The sequence below is a fragment of the Protomyctophum parallelum genome, assembly GCF_964188405.1.
Source record: "Protomyctophum parallelum genome assembly, chromosome: 7".
Taxonomy (NCBI): Eukaryota; Metazoa; Chordata; class Actinopteri; order Myctophiformes; family Myctophidae; genus Protomyctophum; species Protomyctophum parallelum.
In genome coordinates this window covers 16803270-16825978 of record NC_139705.1, presented here as the reverse complement: position 1 = coordinate 16825978, position 22709 = coordinate 16803270, and the positions used below count along the sequence as shown (strand labels likewise).

Below are 22709 nucleotides of genomic sequence, written 5' to 3'. Positions count from 1 at the left end.
GTCTCATCATCATCTTTCGACCGTGGTCGAGATAATGGATTTCATACCACGCCAGACTTCCCAGTCCTTCATTGCCATCCCCAACAGTCTCCTAGTCACTAGACCAAACTAGGGGTGCAACAGGTAATTGAACTAAGTGGACCCTGAAGTTAACACGCATGACACAAAAAGAGTGTGTACAAGTATACAGACCTCCTAGCAGCTTGTAGACGTTTTAGTCTAGTTTTTATTTGTTGACGAAATTGTCAATATATGTAGTCTCAGTTTTAGTCATCATAGCTTAGTTTTTATTCATTTCAGGAACTAACCTATGAGGAAGTCAGAAGTGCTGTGTTTCTCCAGGAAGGTGTGGAGGTGGTACCAGAGCTGAGGCACCCAGTCCAGCACACCCAGCAGGGCCTGCCGCCCGGCCGGGTCCATCACCTCTGGCTCCTTCTGCTGGGCCTCGGCCGCCTTGCGGTGCAGGTAGCGCACCAGGAAGCCGTTGGCGGGCTCCACGTTGTTGGAGAACGTCACCATCCTGAGGTGTCGCACATACACACATTTATGAATGCTCAACTAACGTGTAAATCAGGCATAGCTCCTTCTCTAATGCCCCCCAAACTTCTAAATGTCTAATCCTAAACCTAATACCCAAACTGAAACATTTTCTAGTTATAAACGCATCTCTAGAAATCTTTTCTTTTAACCATAAAACAACCATTTGAAATGGTGCCCAGACAGATACCACATGTGATTCAAAATGTAGGAGAGGAGGTATGTATAGTTAGGGTTATTTGACTCTAGATTTACAGTACCTGAAGCTAAGGTGCAGTCCGTGGTTGGATGACATCTTCACAGGCTGATTGGTCGTTCCAATGATGTAAGGACTGAAAAGAAAAGAAAAAACAGCAAAGTTAAAGGATGTTTAATTATCATGGATGAAATCTGACCTTGATCCATTGTTACATTTTATAAATCGTAAAAATAAATAATTATCCTATCACACAAAGATTTATTATTATTATTATTTTATCATCTTACACTATTACATTTATTATTATTGCTACTACTTGGTATTTGCCTGTATCTCCTCTCTGTCTCTCCTCTCTCTTTCTCTGCTGGAAGGGTGAACTCACCATTTGTGATACTTGCAGGTGAGCGCTCCATTGACCAGCTCACTGATGGACGCAGCGTCACTGATGTCATCTAGGATAACAACCAATGGCAGCTCTCCTCCACTGATCTCCCGGTCAATCTGATTGGCCATGTTGGACAGAAACAACTGCAGCTCCTGTTGGAGCAGAAGGTCAGAGGAGGTCAATAAACTGTTGTCTTTACACGTGTACTGTTTATATTTGTGCATGGAGGACACAAGACGCGCTCTAATAATGGCATGGATCCCATTCACAGTGTAACTTATAACGTATGACTAAAGATTTGGGCACGGTTTGGGACCCTCATTCACTTCCATTATAAAATTAAAGATAAATATATTAAAAACAAATCTAAAATGAGGTCTGGCAGAATGCATAAATGCTGCAGTCACACTGTCAGATTAAAAAAAAGTAGTTGCAGGGTTGCAGTTTAATTGTCAGCTTTGCATCTTCATGTGCCTGGCTTCCATCGGAAATTAATGGTATATACTGTAGCTTTGCATCTGACAATGTACACTTAACACAGTATGAGAAATCTGGTGCCAATTGGTACAGCAGGTTGTGAGATTAGCCCTAGACTAGCCTGGCCCAGCCAGTGTGATTTCTGGTCTAGAGGGGCGGGTGCCGGTCTTACTTCTTGATACTTTTGCTTAAGTAAAAAAAACGTGAGTACTATTTCCACCCCTTGTTACCTTGTGTGACTGCCGGTGCATGTTGAAGGTGACGGCGGCGCTGTGACCCCCCGGCGGGGAGACGGGGGAGGAGGGGGACTGCGGCTCGGCCTCGCGGCTGCGCTGCAGGAGGTAGTGGGCCAGCCGCCCGGCCAGGTAGGTCTTCCCCGTCCCGCTGGGGCCAGACATCACCACGCGCCGGTGCTTCAGCAGCAGGCTGATGTAGTGCTGCAGCATGGGCTTGGGCACCATGGTCTCGAACACCAGCGAGTCCACACACTTCTCCTTGAGGCCTGGGGGAGGGCGTGGAGAATGCGTTTACTCGTCTCATTATGATAGCAAAACAATAAGTGTATTTGTTGTATACAACAATCGCACAATCACACATATGCTAGGGGGGGGGAATAAATAAATATACATACTGTATATGTTTTTAACGGTCATTTATTCATAAATTCAGATACTGTATATAAACGTTGTATATAATGTTTGTATATTGTTTATAAGCAGTCAGCTCTGCAAAACTGCAAAAGAGAGAGAGAGAGAGAGAGAGAGAGAGAGAGAGAAGAGAGAAGGAAGACTATTTTGATTAATTTAATTGCTATCAGGTGGAAACGAATGCAAAAATATTTTTTCCTGATGAGTCACACAGTCGACGCGGAGGGATTCTAGAGCCATTCAGCACAGTGCTTCTCCTCTGGCTGGACCACACTCACACTGACCTTTCAAGGTGACGAGGATGCGAGCTGGGCCGCTGCCCAGACAGCGGGACGGTGAGGCCTGGGGCTTCTCTCCACCCAGCACCCTGCGCCCACCTCCCTGGGACAGCTGGTAGCTGTGCAGCGAGTCACAGGACAGACCCAGGCTGGCCGTCGGGTCCACTTGGGTCAGGTATTCCTGGGACGGTGGAAAACAACGAGGATCATTGTCACGTTCATTCGTCAAAAAACTCAAAGTGGTCTGATGATAACCCGTTAAGATGTGAAGCCGATTCTACAAATGCCTTCTAAATCCTAATCCTATCCTATTAATCCTATTTCTGAAAAAATACTTTTTAATATCGTCGTTGCGTGGATGTCATCTATGTCCCAAACCGTTCCTTTTTAACATTACTTTAAGAACAAAGGCAAAGGCATATAATATATGCCTTTGCGATTTGCCGATATTATCGGCTATTTTCACTCATTTTGTGCGACACTGTTCACTGTGAAGAAGTAGGGCTTCAATTTACGGACAACAATACAAATGAAAACTTGAAGTTACAAGGTTTCTGTTTGACAGTGACGACTGACAATATATAGTTTACTATGCTTTGCCGAGTAGGAAGGTTTAACAACGTGTAGGCATTCCACGTCTAAAGAGAAATAACTTCTTATTGAATGTCGACTTACTTTGAACGTCTTGGCTATGAGTGAGTCCAGACTGGCCCAGTCCATCCTGCCAGTGACCTGTACCGTACCGAGATAGAACTCCTGCTGCTGCTTAGTATCCTACACACACACACACACACACACACACACACACACACACACACACACACACACACACACACACACACACACACACACACACACACACACACACACACACACAGTGAGTAATTGTTGTCGTCACCATGCAGCTGTGTTGCCGTGGCGATGCCCTCGTCACCATGCAGTGTTCGGCCAATCGACCTTTCAAAGCCTGACCGATGATTTCACAGCGTCATAAAGAACGGGATAGTGTTTGTGTCGTACACTGCAATATTTTCAGTGTTAAATGAACCGGTGTTTTTATTTTTCCCAGTGAGTTCCCAGATCTCTTCAACACAACAGTAAAATCATGTGTTGCAGTCAGTGTCAGTATTCGGACGGGGGGGCTACCAGGTTTAACAATGAAACTAACTGTCAGGGCTTTGCTTGTTCTTTTTTTTTTTTTTATAATAATATTTTTTATCCCACGATTTTGTAACCCATTTTTCACCCCTGTGTCAATCATCTAATGTGATCCTGGGCTCTACACACCCTCCACCAACCTAGTCCCCATATATGGGGGACAAGGGGAGAGCAACGGACTTGAACTCATGCTTCCTTCATGCCTGAGTGTCCAAGTTGCTCCTTTACACCTGACAGGGGGGAGTTTCCCTTTCCCCTCCATCAGGCGCCCCGGCTGGCCAGGGGGAGGCTTTGCTTGTTCCAAATACAGGTGCATATTTCATCCTCCACTCTCTACCCAACTGCCCTCCCTATCGCTTGTTATGTGTAGGGGGCTTTAGGCATTATGGTGCGGTCACATAATGGAGGTCATTAGATGTCATTAGATGCATGGTAAAGACCTTCCAGACAGACGTACCTCAGTCTGATCTCCGATGTGCACCAGCACCTTCACACACGTGTCGTCCCGTTGAGAGGACATGCTCAGTGTGTCCACTGGAAACACGTCTGATGAGAGAGAAGAGGGTGGGATCACTGGATGAGCAAAGAGAAGGAGACGGTTGACATCTTCATAACACGTGAGGATGCATGTGTTTAACAGAGTAGTTCAACCAACAAAATTACTTATTTCCCCTCAATTGTAGATGTAATTGTAACGTAAATGTAACTTTTATTCACAGGTTTCCAGTGTTCAACGACAAAATAATCGGAAAAAAATTGTGTGACAAATTAATCGTCAAGTAAAATGTCATAATCGCGACAGCTCTAGTTGAGGGGTCCTCGCCATGCTGGCTTGTGGTGGACAGTTTTGTCACAGACGTACAAAATGATAATAATAATCACCAGAAACACATACAAGGCTATCCCTGAATGACCATAACAAGTCTGTAACTCTGAGAGTGTACATGTCTACACTCTCAGAGTTAAGGGTGTCCTTGCAAATAAAACATTTGAGACCTATAACTAGTGGCGTAGGTATCATACATATTCTGAAGAAAACCCAGAATGGTCAAAATAAGAACATCATAATGGTGTGTATAACAGCCTCTCATCATGTTGATGATGACCCCTGCCCTCGTTGCTAAAGCGTGCTCTCTTACCTGGATCTTTACAGTCGTTCATGCTGAGGCTGAAGGACTTGAGGGACATGCTGATGGGCGAGGGTCCCAGCAGAGAGGCCAGACCAGAGGGCTGAGAGGTGGACGTCGTGGGACCACCGGAGCCCGCCACAGCAACGCTGGGGTCGCTGCTGCCCGTTTTCAAATGGTCATTCTCGGCTTTCAGGTTCTCCACTGTTGACTGCAGGCCACAAGAGGGCGATATTTCACAGTTACACTCAACTTTCAATAAATGGAATGTACTCTCATTTGCACATACAGTACTGTGTACACTGCTCTCAAGAGTTAAATTATTGTTAAACACATGTATTACTTAATTTAAAAGAAGTCTACACAATTAAGAAGAATTGTTATTTTTTCCTGTTGTCTCTCCAATGGTACCACATCAATACAGAATGAAATTGTGGACAAAATCTTATCCAACGACAACAAAATATTCAACGTTTTGGGTCTGAGAGGCTAAATCTCATAGCATCTTGGTCTGTGGCTCAAGTGCCAAATAAATGATGGATCTAGATATGAAAAAGGTTGAAAACCACTGGGTTAATGTGTCAGAAGAATACAATGCAACACACACACACACACACACACACACACACACACACACACACACACACACACACATGTACACGCACCTGCATGTTGTTCATGGCGTCGCGGAGCTGCTCCAGCTGATGGGCGGAGTTCAGAGCCTCCAGGCGGATGTCCGTCAACTTCCTCTCTTTCTCCCAGAGCTCAGAGCGGAGCTCCGTCACCATGTGCTCCTCATCGTTCTCCTCCTCCACCTCCTCCGTGCTCTCCATGATCCTGCATCAGGACACCACCACCAGACCACAGCTATTAGTCTAGTCCTGGACACCACCACCACCACCAGACCACAGCTATTAGTCTAGTTCTGGACACCACCACCACCACCAGACCACAGCTATTAGTCTAGTCCTGGACACCACCACCACCACCACCAGACCACAGCTATTAGTCTAGTCCTGGACACCACCACCACCACCACCACCACCAGACCACAGCTATTAGTCTAGTCCTGGACACCACCACCACCACCAGACCACAGCTATTAGTCTAGTCCTGGACACCACCACCACCACCAGACCACAGCTATTAGTCTAGTCCTGGACACCACCACCACCACCAGACCACAGCTATTAGTCTAGTCCTGGACACCACCACCACCAGACCACAGCTGTTAGTCCATATTTGAAATACAAGGTTTTTTTTGTTGGGCAGTAGCCTAGGGTAAATTAATTTACCCCACTGCCCAACAGTAGAGTCTACTTCATCCTATAAGAGCGTTGCGCAGAAGTAGCAAAAATAGCCCATTTTAAGCTTTAGTGTGTCTTATTATGTAATGTGTGTTGAGTATTGGCTTATCTTTTTGAGTTTTCTAACTATGTTTTTTGTGACTTCAATTGTTTTTGACATGGACTGCAGGGAAAACTAAGTGGTTGCTATCTATGGCACCAGCTAATGGGGATCTGTAATCAAATCAAATCTTATCATGTGTCTGCTCAACTGACAGAAAACAACAGATAGACTAACACGCTTTGGGTAGACTAGAGAATAGAGATAACAGGTAAGGGTCCATGTTGGCTAATTCAACAGGTTGAATTAGATTAGCATGCATACTTGAAGGCTGAATACGTCCACTATATAATGAGCTAAGAGGCTACCAGGCTTCACCCAGCGAGACCTGAGAGAAACAGAGGAAGGTTTGGGGCACTCACACAGAGGAGGTGGCAGAGGTGGAGTTCTTAAGGGACGGAGGCTGGCTCTCTCCGCCCTCCGGGAAATCGTGTTCGTGGAGGATCTTCGGGGAGTTGGGAGCCGAGGAGTCGGGCGTGGCGATCTCCTCGATGTCCGAGTAGGTTTTAGGGCCGCCCTTCTTGATGCTGAAGGCCTTGTTGAAGGAGCTCCTCAGCTGCACAGGGAAGCACAGGGAGACAGACACAATGGAACCCACATTCACCAAGATGGCTGCATTTGTTATGCTTAATAAAACAAAGACGGAAATAGCAGATCTACAAGCTCTACAATCAGTGTTGCCAGATTTTGCGAGAGAAACAAGCAATTGGTCTATGAAAAGAAGCCCAAAATAAGCAACTAGGGTACATGACATCATCATACCCCGAAGTCATGTGGGAAGTGGGGAACGCCTACTGAGTGGCAAAAACTTTCTGGCACATATCCAAACAGAAAGGTCCTATCTGATGGCATTAAACAATGTTAAACAATGTTAATGTTAAACAATGCCACTTTATACATGCGTTTATACCCTCTACACAGCAGCGGCAATTTACATCGCATCATCTGCTTTTATATATGAAAGGTGAAATGTACAAATATTTTCAGATGGGGGTGTCCGATTATGGACAAATACATATTGATTTAGGCGGTCTTTGACATGAACATGTTTGAGAACCAATGGTTTAGGAAGCAAGCCCGAATAAGCAACTACACTTTGGAAACATACCCAAAAAACCCTGCAACAACCAATATTTACCAGCGACCTTACAGAAAAACATGCCCTAAGTCACATATATAATAAGTGGACAATGGACGTAGAGCTTGTAGATCAGCTATTTTCGGAGTTCGGCACTGGTGCGCAACAAGGTAATAAGAATGAATTGTTAATTACACACAATGATGCTTCTCATGGAATTCCCCGGCAAGCCTGTGCTGTATGTATAGGTCAATGTTGAGTCAATATGTGTGTCAGTGTGTCAGTAAGTAAAGTGATAGTTAGTACTCAGTCAGTCAGTCACTGGGTCACACACTGAGTGTGTACACTTACACAGGGAGAGGGGATGCCCGTCAATACTGACTGCACTACAATGTGTTCATCATGTTGTATACACACACACACACACACAGAAAGATTATCCATACAATCTGGTCATCATTTATACATACATACATCCGTACTGTACATAAATCCATCCATACATAGTACATACATCCATACTGTTCATAAATCCATAAATCCATACATCCGTACATCCATGCATACATTAGCAGAGTGGCTCACAACCTCAGCCTGATGGCCTAAAGTCTAATAATATATCCCCCACGTCATAGGGAATTCCAAATGGCTCGTGGAGATATTAGACTTTTTAGCTGACTATAGGCTTAGCTTGTGAGCCTCTCGGCTACATACATCCATATACAAATAGAAAGTATAACGGCGAGGGGCTATGTCTACACAGAAAGCCTTCTGACCTGGCACTGCCAGTCTACCATACTGGCCATTATTATGGTAGAGACACACTGGTGTGCTTCTCTTCCCAGCCCCGGAGCATCACACTTCAGCGATCACAGTGCTTTGTTTAGTTTTTTTGCCAGAGAACCCTGGACGCTTCAAGCTGGCAATGGTTACACTTTTGTAAAGGAGCTCGCCGGTCATTAATCCTGCTCTGTATGTGACAACAACCCGGTGATTTACAATCCTGACAATCGGTGAATCATTATTACTACAACCACGAGATGTTTCAGCTAAGCTAACCTATAGGATGGAACGTGCAACAGGGCTTCACGCTGTGTGCGAGCGCTACGGACATGATATCATAACGTTTTTGTCTTTTTTTGGGGGGGAGATTCACAGAGATGATTTCCAAAGTGCTCTGAAGGCGTTCTCGGTGGACACGGACCCTAATGTTGGTGGATAGCATTTTGAAGGCACCTGAACATCTGATCTGCTCATCGTCAACTTAATTATTGCAGCAGAATAACTATAGGGGACATGGAGGTTTAGAGATGGTCTACCATGCTGGATGACACATTATAGAGGCTGTATACAATGACTGTTACTCACCTCACACACCTAGACACACACACACACACACACATAGAGAAGACTGTAGTCACACATCACCCATATGTGTCTGTCTCGGAATAGAGCAATGTGACACACACACATTATTATAGAATAATGTTACCGTCATACACACATGATCACACACACACACACACACACACACACACACACACACACACACACACACACACACACACACACACACACACACACACACACACACACACACACACACACACACACACACACACACACACACACACACACACACACACACACACACACACACACACACACACACACACACACACACACACTCCTCCTCCTCACACGTGATCATAGAAGAATGTTTGTCATACACACACAAACACATGCCAGGGGCTGGGTAATAATAAGTAACATAGCAGGTGTTGTTGATGTTGATGTGCGTGTGTGTGTGTGTGTGTGTGTGTGTGTGTGCGCGTGTGTGAGTAAGCACATGCATGTGTGAGTCAGTCTGCAGCAGTGTGACACACAGCCAGCAGCGAGAGAAGTCATGCACGTACATAACAGATGTTAAGTGTGTGTGTGTGTGTGTGTGTGTGTGTGTGTGTTCCTACCCAGCTCTTCTTCTTCTTATTCTTCTTGGCCTCCTGGTCCTTCAGACTGCCCAAGCTGGACAGACTGGTCAGGCTGTTCAGGCTGGAGATGCTCTCACACGAGTTCTGACGACGGATGCACATGTCTGCCAAGCGCACAAACACATTTGAAATATTTATTCATGACGACCATGACAAACAAACAAAGTCAATGATTTTAGTTTTTTCATGTCATATGAAAGCAGGGAATCATAGCTTCAAGTTGACATATTGGTTGTTCAGTTTGACCCACCAGTTTTGAAGATATAGAGGCTTATAGAGTATAATGTTAATTGTTAATGTTATGTTATCCTATAGAGCAGTGGTTCCAAAAGTGGGGTCCGAGGACCTCTAGGGGTCCTTGAGGGAGTTCCAGGGGGTCCCAGATAAATGATAGTTTGGAACCAAATGGACACTTATGGGTCTGTAACTCTGAGAGTGTACAAATGGAAGCAAATGGACCCATTTGTACACTCTCACAGTTAAATTAACATTGGTTTTACAATATAAATTGGGGTCCGGGAGATGGAAATACCATGATAATGGGGGTCCGTAGCCCAATACATGTCAAACTGAGGGTCCTGAGAGCCGTAACAATCTTCTCTTATGGAGGTCGCCGGCATATCTTTTCAAATGGGGGTCCAATGCTATAGAGTATAATGTATTGCTGAGTTGAGAAAACAGGCCTGAAAGGTTCACTTCTGTGGACTCTTAACGTTACACCTACTGTAGCTATATGTCTAAGCATTTATTTCTATTATTATTATTTTTTTAAACTAAAGTTTACATCTGTAGTCTAGCTGTGAGATGGTCTGCTCTAGCTGATATTTTAGAACTCTAGTTAGGAAGGCTTCCTCTAAGGCTAAGCTGCATGTGTATGGATGATGCTTACGAACATAATTTGCTAGTTTGACCTCTTAAAATAGCCAATTCTATAGTGTGTACAATATAGAATGTGTTTAGTGTATAGCCTATTCTATTCTATGTGTCACACTCACAGATGCATTGAGAACAGAATAGGCTATTTACTGTAGGCTATTTTTGAATAGGCTATTTGCGCTGGGCAACGACATGCTGACTTTTTTGTGTCGTGGTGACTGAGAAGAACCTGAATCAGCTTGACAGACAGACAGACAGACATACCTTTCATGTCTGGGACACTGAGTGCTCCATGGATGCAAGCCTGGGCCTCCTCGTTCCTGGTCTTCAGAGATTCGATGGTCTCTCTCAGGTCGCTCAGTTCAGTATCCTGCACAAGACCAGTCATATGTTGAATGACCTTTACTAGTAAAGCCCAAACTGCACCAATGCAATTAGTAACAACAAAACAGTTTTAAGGTCAACTGCACCAATGCAACTAGTATTAATCATAATTAATTGTATTTTTATAGCACTTTTCCAAGTGCTCAAATCACTTTACAATGGTTCATTCATTCATACATTGGGGGTGACATGGCGAACAGTCAACGCCAGCGTCCTCACTTCCCACACTCACACACCAACGGTGGCAAGCTCACACCGACCAACTCACTGGAGGCAATGTAGGGTTCAGTGTCTTGCCCAAGGACACTTCGACATGTGGACAGGAGGAGCCAGGATTCGAACCGCCGACCCAGAGATCATTGGACGTGCTATGGGTATGATGGTTGAAAGGGGTTGCATGTTTGCATGGAGTTGCATGGCGAACCATTGGTGCGGTATGGACTTAACATGTGTGGTATAGATGGCTGTACGTAAGCCATTAAGACCTGATTTAATTTGGCCGTGGAGCCCAATCTGAAAACACTTTCAAGATTTTTCAAAAACTTTTCAACTTTTCTTTGGTGCACTTTGACTTAGTGCATTGCCTTGCATTATAAAATAGGGAAAACTCTAGCCCCAGCCCCTAAACCTAACCTCTAAATGTATAATCCTAACCGCAACCCCAAAATGTCTCTAAAAAATTTACATGTGTTTAACCATAAAACAACCATTTCTCTCGTGAGGATGAGGAGACACTTCTAGTAGTAATACAAGCACACACGTGCACGCACAGTCGCACGCACACATGCACGCACACACAAATAACACCTACGCTTTACACACCTCCCTCCCGGCTATACATTCCAGCGTAAGGGCCCTCTCCACTGAGCAGTAAGCTGAAAGCTACCAGTACAGGGGGCGGTGTTAGCATTGAGGCCCTCTCCACTGAGCAGTAAGCTGAAAGCCACCAGTACAGGGGGCGATGTTAGCATTGAGGGAGGGAGGGGTGGCTTTGATCACAGCCTGACATGACATGAGGAGCTGAATAATATGGGTCAGACAGAGAGAGAGAGGCCCAGGCCCGCGGGCCCTGCAGGGTGGACTGCATTATGGGAGATTGGTGGCCGTGAGGGTGTATGTATAGGATCAACCTGACCCAGTGCACAGTGTTATATTCACAAGAATGAACACGTGCGCGTGCGAGCACATACACACACACACACACCCCCCTACATTCCTCTGCCCTTATGGAGCGGTGTGTGTGCGTACTGTAAGTGTGTGAGTGGATCAGCCCTGGGGTGGTGGTGTTCTGCCTATTATTTGCATGTGTGCACATGAGGACCCTCTCTTCTCTCTCCATCTACCTCTCTCTCTTGGTCAGTGTTGCCATGTCTGCTTATTATAAATGACTTTGGGCTTGATTTTTCTGTAAAGTACTATACATTTTGGAGGTACTTGCGGGTTGCAGGCTTGTTTCTAAAGTGCCGTTGCTTATTTGGGCTTGCTTTCTAATGTTGTTTAAACCAGTGATTCTTAAACAATAATATATATTTGTCCACGGACATTTGTCGCGATTCCAAATAGCTGATCTGGTTCATATGGCCTAGGAGTTGTTACTTTTGGGCTTGTTTGCATAGACCTGGTTGCTTATTTCTCTTGCAACACTGGCATCTGGCACCCTGTGGACTGTGGTTCATGCATTAGTGCCCCTGGTGAAAGGCCCAGTCTAGACGTGCTCGCTCGCTCTCTCAAGAAGGCTTTTATGTTTGTGCCAGCTAGCGCAGTGACCTGCACAGATCCGCCTCTAAGCACTGTGTCTTTTAACCTTGGAGGAGATAGAGGCTGGGCGGCTCCATTGCTACTAAACAGAGAGACTCTGTTGGTTCTCTGCCCTGTTTACATAATGGGTGAGAGGGTTCAATCGCACCAGGTGCTGATCAAGCCATAACGGCCCATAACCCGCCAAGACTCGAGGCAGATTCTACAAATGTCTTCTGAATCTAAACAGTTTTCTGAAAAACCTATGTTGCTATATCAGTGGTGCTTAAACATTGTCATGTCAAAGAACCCCAAACATGATGTGTGTTTGGCAAAAAATGACTGGCTTTCCCGGTTTTAATTGGTTAAGATCGGTTACTTTCCCTCAGGGGTATATTAATTAATACAAATGTGTGTGTGTGTGTGTGTGTGTGTGTGTGTGTGTGTGTGTGTGTGTGTGTGTGTGTGTGTGTGTGTGTGTGCGTGCGTGCTAATTACCTTCTGCTCGTGACTGACTGACAGGCTCTGCAGTCGGGTGGTCATCAGGGACAGGCTCTGCTCAAAGGCCGCCACCAGGTTTGCCTGCTTGAAAAAAGCAAAAAAGCAATCACTTTAACAGCAATTCTAAACTAAACAGAAAAACAAAGACAAAGAAATAGAAATATACTATACCATAATAATAATATTTGTATATGGACCACTGGTTGGATCTTTATCAAACTGAGGTTATGGACACATACAGTAACAGTATATAAAATTGTAACGTTATTGATATTTCTGTGATCTAAATATCTTACAGAAATTAATTTGTTCTCATATGACCATGGGGGGAATAATGAAGCTGGAAAACAAAAACAGCCACTGTGAGGCGACATGGAATACAATGTGAATTATTTTGACTACACATACGTCATGTCACGTCGAATAGGGGAAGGGGGTCAAGGTCACGTGAGACTTTGTCTGACCCCGCAAAAACTGTATCCCAAAGAATGTGATTATTGGCAGAATCACGGAAAGTTTAGAACATTTGGCCGTTTTCATTTTCCACAGCATCGGTGGTTGTTGCAATTACTTGCACTACAAAACTTCACCAGGTGTAGCACTATGGCGGGGGGAAAAACCCCATAAAATGTAACCACGTGTACGACGTTCCCTAATGCCATTCCGATGGTGAAGCTGTGTTGTTCTTTTCACCCCATGAAGCAATGGCGGATTCGGACACGCCAAGCATGCCCGTAGAGTATGTGTGTCTGTATGCGTTCCGTCATCCCTCCTATATGAGGTGCTGAGAAGCTGAATGCAACGACAGACAGCCTCAGAATCACTGACTCCTCCAGCCAAGGGAAATACACCTCCTCCCTGATCTCTCACGCTCTCACTCTGCCTGTCAGACTTGGCCACAGCAGAAGAAAATGAGCGTACAGTTACAGTATAACTCCTCTTCCATGCAGTGGTGGTTCTCAACCAGTGGTCCTTGGGGGGGGTTTCCAGGTGGTCCCCAGCTAAATGAATTAGAGGTACCCAAATGGACCCTTATAGATCTTTAACTCTTGAGAGTGTAAAATTATTGTTAAATTAAGTTACAAGAATTGTACACTAGAGAATGTTGAACGTGATCAAGGTTTGCCTGTTGTCTCTCCTCTGGTACCTCAACCACATGCCTCAATAAATGCATGGCATTGTGGACAAAATTGTATCCAACGATAACAAAGTCTTGAGAGGCAAAATCTCGTCAAATGGTGGTCCGTGACTCAAATGCCGAATAAATAATGGACCTCGTTATGAAAAGGGTTGAAAACCAGAGAGTGAGGTCATTAAAACAGGCCAGTATGAATACAGTGCATAATTATTACATGGCATTGTCCATGTTCCGTCCTCGACCTCCACGTTAATGAGGTCAAACACTGTGAAACTATCTCCTCTGGGTGAGGAGGCAACATGCACGCACGCACATGCACGCGCACACGCACACAATTAATTGAGGGATACCGTGTACAGTATGTGCTCTATTCCTCAGCAACGCCTGTGAACCAAACAAAGAGCTGGAGAGGATCCACCGAAACATCCCTGCAGCGCGAAAGGACACACTGACCTGAGTGTGTGTGTGCATGTGCGTGTGTGCGTGCGTGTGTGCGGACATGCGTGCGTGTCTGCTTTGAAGGATTGGTTCTGAACGGAGGAGGTTATAGCAGACTCAGATAAGAGAATAGCTGAGACGGCATAGCGATGCTCCCAACAGCGGCTAGGAATGATAAATCTCCCTCCCTATACTGGATCTATCTGGGCCCTCTCTGAGGAGACGTGCTTGACATGGTGCATACATCTGGGCCGAGCTGTGGGGAGGCAGTGGGCGTAAAGGTCCACTCTCTCAGTTGCTAGCCGACAATGCTGGACGTAACGGAGAGAACTGAGACGAGTGCTGATGTGAACGTTCCCGGGGCAGAAACCTCCTATCTCCATATCTTAACTATTTGTGTTTTTTTTCCGTAAATGAACGCCCCAATTGGTCATTCTACAGCGTCTGTCGATCTGCTACTTTTGATGCTTTTAAATTTGAATCCTGAAAAGTTACGAAATGATTCACCTTTTCTTTTTTCTTCAATGTTCAGTTTTCAAATAAACATTTGTTTGTGTATTATTTGTTTTTATCCCTATTTTTCCACAATTTAGTCGCTATAGGCTACACCAATGAATTCCTCCCCAACCACTGTGCTGTGCGTTGTCACTGATGTTATTATTTCAATGGTAGTGGATGGAGAGCAAGGATTTATGTCCAACCAAGAAACAGCAACCATTGTTTACAGTACATACGTTGGCAGATAACTGAGTGGTCAGGTTCGCCACCTTCTCCTGGGACGACTCCAGCTCTCTCCTCAGCTTACGGATTTGCTGTGAGGAAGACAGAGATGTTTAGAGTCTCATCTTATCGTCCACTGTTCATCAAATGGGCAAGGGGTACGTAAGACACGGTGCAAAATGGACATTTTACTGTTGTGTTTAATTGTTACTATTACTGAAAAGACACTTATTTGTCCATGTGCTGTTTTATTGTGAACATATTGACATAATAATTGATTATTGACATCATGTTGTTAGCAAAAGTCAGATAAAGGATTGGATTCAGAAATCAGGGAAAGGAGAACTGAAGTAAAAAATGTTACAGTCGGAAATATCTGACAGTATTAGTGCAGGAAATGATAATGGTTGGAGTTCATGCATGGAATGGAGTCGTCCACAGAGAATGAGGAATGAATGGAGGAGAAATAAAGGACGAGACAGGTATAGACGAAAGGGCAGAGAGAGAGAGAGAGAGAGAGAGAGAGAGAGAGAGAGAGAGAGAGAGAGAGAGAGAGAGAGAGAGAGAGATACCGCACTTACCTCTCCCTGAATCTTTTCCTCAGCCTTTTGGAAGCGGAGGCAAATATTAGATATTAGACAAGCAAGAGAAACAAGAGGAGAAATTTCTAATAAGGCACGCAGAGGCACACCAAGGGTTAAAGTATACAGTACATGCCGAGGTACATAGAGGAGACAGAGAGGAAAGCAAGCAGTCCCCAGACCAAATACACACACACACACACACACTCAGAGTATCTACCTGTGTTGGCCGGTTGGTCACACTCACCGAGGAGTAGGTAGAGGAGGCATTGGAGGCCAGAGAGAGAACAGAACCATGAACTGAAGAGAGAGAGAAAATAACAGCTACATAAGTGATCACATATAAAGTCATAACATGGTAACAAACATAATTATGCAAACACATTTAACCCTAGAACACTAACGCTGGGTGAATTTCACCCGAACATATTGCAATTCTGTGATTTTCCATAATGTTGCTGATGTCTGAGGTAGGTGGGTCTCAGGTACCTTCTGGGTGCTCAGTGACATCACAGAAGGTAGGTTCGTTTCCCTGCCCCGTCCCTGTTTTTTCTACAGGCAGGTGATTCTCACCCTTCCATCGTTAGTGATAGAGGGTAAAAAAGAATCCATAACTCCATAATCCCACAATGGGCAGTTGATCACTGGCCCATTCTCACATGTCCCAGCAATGGGTGGACCAAAGGAGAAGTTCCCAGCTCCATTATTGTTTTTCCACATTTTTCACAGATTTTGCCCCTCATGATATGTGTTTTTGTGTGAAATGTCATGTTGTACCTCAAATTACCATGTAATTGTTGTAATTTAATATATTATATTATGATGAGAAATATTTTTTGTGGAATATGTTATATCGGAAAAAATGTACCCAACGTTGGTATTCTAGGGTTAATAAAAATGGATTTCAACATAAATCTAGACCCTCCCCCACATATCCCAGTGGTCTCACCCTCATCGCTGGACTCCCTGTCCCTGAAGGATCCGGAGTGAACCATCCCCATGCTGCGGGGGCGTTCGGCCAGGGACATGGTGCTCCCCAGCGGGGACACCGCGTACAGCTCCACCGAGGCATCCTGGGTAGGGATGCTGTTGGAGCGAGTCATCCTGGGAGGTCCGCTGATGGGACTGGGGGCTACTGGGAGGAGGGGGAGGGTTAAACAAGGATAACGGTTAAGCTGGAGATACAGGGAGACCCCTGTTACTGAACAATAATAGCAATGATTACTATTCGTTTGTGCGTGTGTGCGTGCGCACCTGCATGTGTGCGTGTGTGTGTGTGTGCGTGTGTGCGAGCGATCCTCCTAAACTCACCCATGTTGGTCTTGACGGTGCGGGGCAGGGAGGTGGGCGAGGGCAGCAGAGGTGGAGTGCGTGAGTCCGTCATACTGAGGACTGCGTGAGAGTGTCTCCTCTCCTTGGCTTCCTCCTCGCTCTGTGGCGCTCCGTTGAAACTGTCGAAACAATGCAATTCTCAATTCAAAGGGCTCTATTGGCATGAGAAAACATTGCCAAAGTGGAACAATACTATTGAAAGTCAGAACGTTTCATAAAATCAATTTCTATGTACGAAGGTCACTCAATACAGTGCAGGGTCACAAACAATTTTTAGTAGTCTTTAAGGTGGTTCTGTTCTATTTGACATCCTTCTCCTATCACAGCATCTCACGAATCTTGCTGCTGTGTTTGCACATTGTTGTACTTCACCCATCAGATATGGATGAGCGCGATTGCAACCATTTATTGGGGCGGTGCATGCCCACTTGGCTCTATATGGTTGTCAGATTACCTGCGCCTCCCTACCTCAACATTGGGCTCTCATTTGAAAATGAATAACTGGCCTTGTCAGTCAGTCCCTTCTGGCGTGAAAAAACCCTTTATTCTCTGTCTGTCCACTGTTGCCTTAGAATACATTTCCATTTTTTCTCACCCGAGGGCATTTTACTATACTGTCAGAGTGGGTTAGTTCGGTTTTTACAAAATTCCATGACAAACAATAGGATGGATGGAAGGCTGCATTTTTTGAGGAGAGAATTAGGTGAGAGGGACAGCTAACTATGTTTAAAACAGCCCTTCAGGCAGGATTAGCGACCACCTGTCAATCACAGGGATTTGAGCGGATTTGTGCACCTGTGAGTTGAAAGGGTCACGATGCCATTGTGTTGAAGATGTCTGGAAGTTCAGGAAAAGTGTAGTTTATGTTACGGGTTCATTTGTGTGTGCCCGTGTGTGTGCGTGCGTCATGGTGTGTGCGTGCGTGTGTGTGAGTGCACTGCAGTTACCTCAAGCCTTTCTTTGGCAGTGTGTTCCTGTCTCTCTGGGAGCTGGTAGAGAAAGATAGAACATTGTCATTATTTACCCAGTAGGACTGAAGGGAGGCATGGGGCTCTTTCTTTGGAATGAAGCACCAGACTCTAATTATGACCTCATTCACCGGGACTGTTACAGCACTGATAACAGCCCTGCAGTAATAATGCCCTTCCAACCCCATACTTTGGGTATGTGTGCGACTGTGCGAATGTGCATGCGTGTGTGCGTGCGTGTGTGAGACAGTGAGCAGCCACTTGCATTTCCCTGTTACTTAATCCCTAGCTTTCGCCTCCCCATCATGGTAATTAACTAAGATGAAGTGCCAATCAGACCTATTTCTAACCACTTAAACTCTGTATCGTCCATGTGGAGCAGAAACCTGGTAGCCTATCTGGTAGCCTATAATAAAAATAAAAGGAGCTGGGAGGGTTACTGGTTGCTAATTAGAAGCACGATACCGGCATACAGAAAACCTGCATGTTGCAATATTTCCAAAGGTTCACGGCAGAAGGGAAGGCGTGATAGAACACCGGACAGAATTGCTGCCACTGCCGTCAAAAAGGGCACTCCAACCTTTTCACAGCGAAGAGCATTTTGTCATCAAATGCCATCTAATTTCTATTTGTGCCCACGTGACAAACAGAGGATTGTCTGTGTCCTGCTGTCAACAGAAAAGAGGGAAATGGGAGCTCATACTTCAAGGGATCCTAACAAAGTCCAGTCCCTGGTCCTCAATGGTGCATTTATTTATATAAGTTTTAAAATGCTTTAAAATGTGCATTACATTCACCCATTCACACACAGATGGCACAGAGGGAAACCATGCAAGGCACCAACCTGCTCATCGGCAGCAATTAGGGCTTTGGTTATTTCAGTGCTTATTTGAATTCTATTCAAATGTCCTTTTGAATATTTCTTTGGTCTTAGTGCTCTGTGTCTTAATGCTTAATGTTTTGTTTCTCAAGCTCTGTGAGTGACCTTGCTGTTGAAATTTGCCAAGCAAATAACACTTGAGTGTAATGTGGGTCAGTTCCACAATTGACCAGTAGGTGGAACTGCATAGCCCTTTTAGATTTTAGGATGAAAGAATTGTGTGTATGCAGAGTGTGAGGTTGACATGATGCATTAGTTTACAGTGTAGTGTGAGTTTGACATGACTTTTCAGGTCGAGAGATTAGACGTTTGCCCAGGACCCAAACTAGTGAAAATAGCAGATCTACAAGCGCTCAACGCGTCGCTTGACTCGCTTCACGCCACGTTGTGAGCTTGTAGATTGGTTATTTTCAGTAATTCTTTAAAAAAATATATAATTATTCATGTGATTTCTTAGATGTGTTTGTTTTCGTTTTAAAGTTTTTTTCGTATACAATTATTTTATTTTTTTATTATAAAAAAAAGAAGAAAGAAAATGGTATTTTTACTTGAGTCGTGACCCCATAAAGAGTGGTCTGCACTGTTTGGATCTCTCTGAAGGGGAGACCCACCTGTCTGACAGAGTCAGCGAGGTCCTGCTCCCTGAGCTCCAGCCACCGCCAGGGGGGCCCCTGTCCTCCCGCGCGTCCCTGTCTCGGGGCTCCGTGCCCGGGTAGCCTCGCGTCCGGCTGATCCCGTCCTCCATGCCCTGCTGGCGCTCCGGAGCCAGGCTCATCTGGAGGGGCAGGGACTCCATGCTGCGGTGCAGCCCGGAGAGACGGGGGTAGAGGTGGGGGGAGGTGTTCCCTCCTCCGCTCCCCCCCACCATGCCCAGGGCGGAGACCTGCCGTGGCCCCAGGCCTATAGCAATTCAAATAAAGAAGGAGGCTTTATTAGCATGAGAGAAACATGCGTGTCCATTGGCAAAGCAAAGTGTCAAAATATAATAAAAACTGTTGAAAATGGGGAAAGTATATCCAATTGGAGGGGGTACAGCACTGTGTGAACAGAGCTATGTCACATTGAGTCGTTATGTACATGTTACAACGTATCAACCATTACGGGTCTTCGAAGACCCGGTTGAAACGTTGTGTCTCCTCTCTTCAATAAAGTAACCCGCAGGGAGCTCTACAACAACGTTTTTTTCCGTTGTCGGACATGTTTTCAAACTCACCTATCCCAGAGGATGAGAAGCAGGCGGAGGAGTTGACGTTGAGCATGGGGGCCGGACTGGGGGTCATGAGGCCCCCGGGGGCACTCGGGGAGCTCCCCGAGGAGCTCACCAGGTCTTGGAGCTTCGAGTACGGAGGGATCTTCGGAGGCAGCGGGGGGTCCGGGACGCCCATTCCCACTTCCAGCTTGTCGAGGTGGTGGGCCATGGACGGAGGCTTGCCCAGGCTGCGCACGCTGGATAATCTGGAAAGAGACAGGGGGGCGTCCAGTCAATACTTCTAAAACATGGTTCCATGTGTGGTTTGAATCACGATGAATGAACATGACTTTTTACATGCCTCCATTTAAGTAATTTTTTTATTGAGCTCCTAACATCGTCCCTCACCTCATATCACCTCAATCTGAGCTTCAATTCCGAGAAAAACGTTGCTAAAGATCGCGCATAGTGGAAGCAAGCGTTACCTAGCAACGCTAGCTACTATATACTATATAGGTAAATATCAGCGATAACTTTCTGAATGAATAGTAATCAAAAAATCTCGTCTTCTCGACATTGGCACAGGTGGGTTAAGTACCTAAACACGCTAAATCTCGTGAATGGCATATATTGAGTAAAACAGCGGTTCACGCATACACTCCATACCTGTGTGTGTTGGGTGAGGGCAGATCTGTGCCTTTCCCACTGCTGGGGGGTCTCAGCCCGTGCAGTTTGCTGCCGTTCTCCGAAGGGGTCTGGGCAGGACTGGCCTTAAGGGAATCCCCTCCTCCTCCACAACATGAGTCTGAGTCGGACGCCACCGCCTTGGCCTTGGCTCTCTCCTTCTCCTTCTCCCGGTCCGTCTGGTTGACCGGCCCGGGGCTGGGGATCCCACCACGGGATTTACCCATCCCCGAGTGGCTGGGCTCTTTGAGCCTGGAGGAGCCCTGCTGGGGAGCGGAGACCGGTTTCATCAGCCCGGAGCCGGGGTCCGCGGTGGTGCTGACGGGGCGAGCCGAGCTGGGCCGGGTCAGGGTCAAGGTGCTGGTCTTAGCCGGGCGAGGCAGGGAGCGATACTGGAGGGAGTTCCTGGCGTTGGGAGACATGAAACTGCTGTGGTCGCCGTTCGAAACGTCCAGGCTCGTTTTGCGTCCTCCTCCTCCTCCTCCTCCTCCACTTCCGCCTCCCGCAGGTTTAATGGGGATGCCGGACGATTTGGGCATTTTGCCGACGGTGGCGGAGCCGCCGGGTATGGAGCTGCCGCCGGTGCTCGTGGTGTGATTGGTGCTAACGGGCTTCTTGAAGCCAAAGTTTCCGCCGGTGGAGGGCCGGACCAGGCCCGACGGAGGCTTGCGCGGCTCGCCGCCGCCGCCGTTCCGGTGGTCTTTGCCGGCGTCGGAGCACGACCGCTGCAGACCCGACGTCTTCAGCGCCAGCCGAGACTTATCCACCGGCTTCATGTCGGACTTCACCGTACCTAGAGATGCAGAGAGAGAGAGACACAGACGAAAGGCAGCAGAAGTGAGTCATCTGTGTGTAACCAGAGACATAATCCTGTGAGTCTGCGGTGTTCCAGCGCGGGACGGATCATGACCATATGGGGACTTGGGGAGGCGATGGGGGACTTATCAGCTCTGAACACCTACGAGGTCTGTCTGTAGCACCGATAAGAACCAGGATACAGACAGTGTACAGAGACCTCACCGTCAGACCAACACTGTCTCACGCACACGCACGCACAGACATGCAGACACACACAGTCACAGACACACATACATAATCTCTCTCTCTCTCTGTCTTTCTCACACACACTCACACACACACACACACACACACACACACACACACACACACACACACACACACACACACACACACAAAGTTAGTAAAATTTCAACTCAAGTCTTAATTTATCCATTTGTAACACAGAGATAAATTAACACATTTGCAGCATACAGTCACGATGTTATCATTCACTTACGCCACTTTTCCATCCCTATGAGCTAAACCAGCTTTGCAAGGTTTTTTCCAGTCAACGGTGTGCGTGTGACACAGCTGTGAGCAGTGAGATTAACACACACACATGCACGCACAAACGCACACACACACATGCACGCACACAGCATGGCTGTGGAAAACTAGTGTTCACATTAACTCACACAGTGTGTCTGCGGGCATGGAGAATGCAGGTTACACCCTATGCCAGCCTATACAGACTGTATTCTACACCCTATGCCAGGCTAGATACTGTAGACTGTATTCCACACCCTATGCCAGCCTATATAATATATACTGTATTCTAATCTAAACCTTCATCAGAAGGATCAACCTCTTGAGATTAATACAAATGAACGAGGCATACAATACACAAACAATACAACAACATACATCCGTGCAGACAGACAAGACAAAGAGCTCTCCAAAGCTCGCCTTGTACAGTATACATACATGAGCTATTTTGAATGTCTGAGAACATAGGCCTATATTTGGAAAATGACGAATATACGTTTGAATGTGTTAACGCAAATCTTGTCTAGCGGAGGTCCCCGGCACAAAACATTTCCAGATGCGGTGGTGGGGTCCGCAGCCAAAAAAGACATGGGGGGGTCCTTCCTTGACATAAAAAAGTTTGAGGACCAGTGCATTATTAGACACATGATGTGGATTAGACATATGTGCGC

At 46.0% G+C, this 22709-nt stretch overlaps 1 protein-coding gene across 4 annotated transcripts in view; it reads right to left on the bottom strand.

Moving 5' to 3' along the window:
* nav1a (neuron navigator 1a) overlaps positions 1-22709 on the bottom strand; it is a 159311-nt gene that overhangs the window by 8235 nt on the left and 128367 nt on the right. The window contains exons 11-31 of one of the 4 annotated variants that reach the window (XM_083769269.1): positions 20695-21505; positions 20053-20294; positions 19388-19739; positions 17939-17980; positions 16971-17110; positions 16609-16794; positions 15880-15959; positions 15093-15170; positions 12780-12866; positions 10425-10530; positions 9264-9388; positions 6578-6771; positions 5474-5645; positions 4821-5019; positions 4139-4227; positions 3199-3297; positions 2530-2704; positions 1829-2100; positions 1119-1273; positions 798-869; positions 309-520 (exon numbers count right to left, since the gene is read on the bottom strand). In XM_083769269.1, coding sequence (XP_083625395.1) covers positions 309-520; positions 798-869; positions 1119-1273; positions 1829-2100; positions 2530-2704; positions 3199-3297; positions 4139-4227; positions 4821-5019; positions 5474-5645; positions 6578-6771; positions 9264-9388; positions 10425-10530; positions 12780-12866; positions 15093-15170; positions 15880-15959; positions 16609-16794; positions 16971-17110; positions 17939-17980; positions 19388-19739; positions 20053-20294; positions 20695-21505 — 3888 coding nt within the window. The remainder of the gene's footprint in view (positions 1-308; positions 521-797; positions 870-1118; positions 1274-1828; positions 2101-2529; positions 2705-3198; positions 3298-4138; positions 4228-4820; positions 5020-5473; positions 5646-6577; positions 6772-9263; positions 9389-10424; positions 10531-12779; positions 12867-15092; positions 15171-15879; positions 15960-16608; positions 16795-16970; positions 17111-17938; positions 17981-19387; positions 19740-20052; positions 20295-20694; positions 21506-22709) is intronic. The other 3 variants (XM_083769270.1, XM_083769272.1, XM_083769271.1) reach the window with 3 other exon arrangements.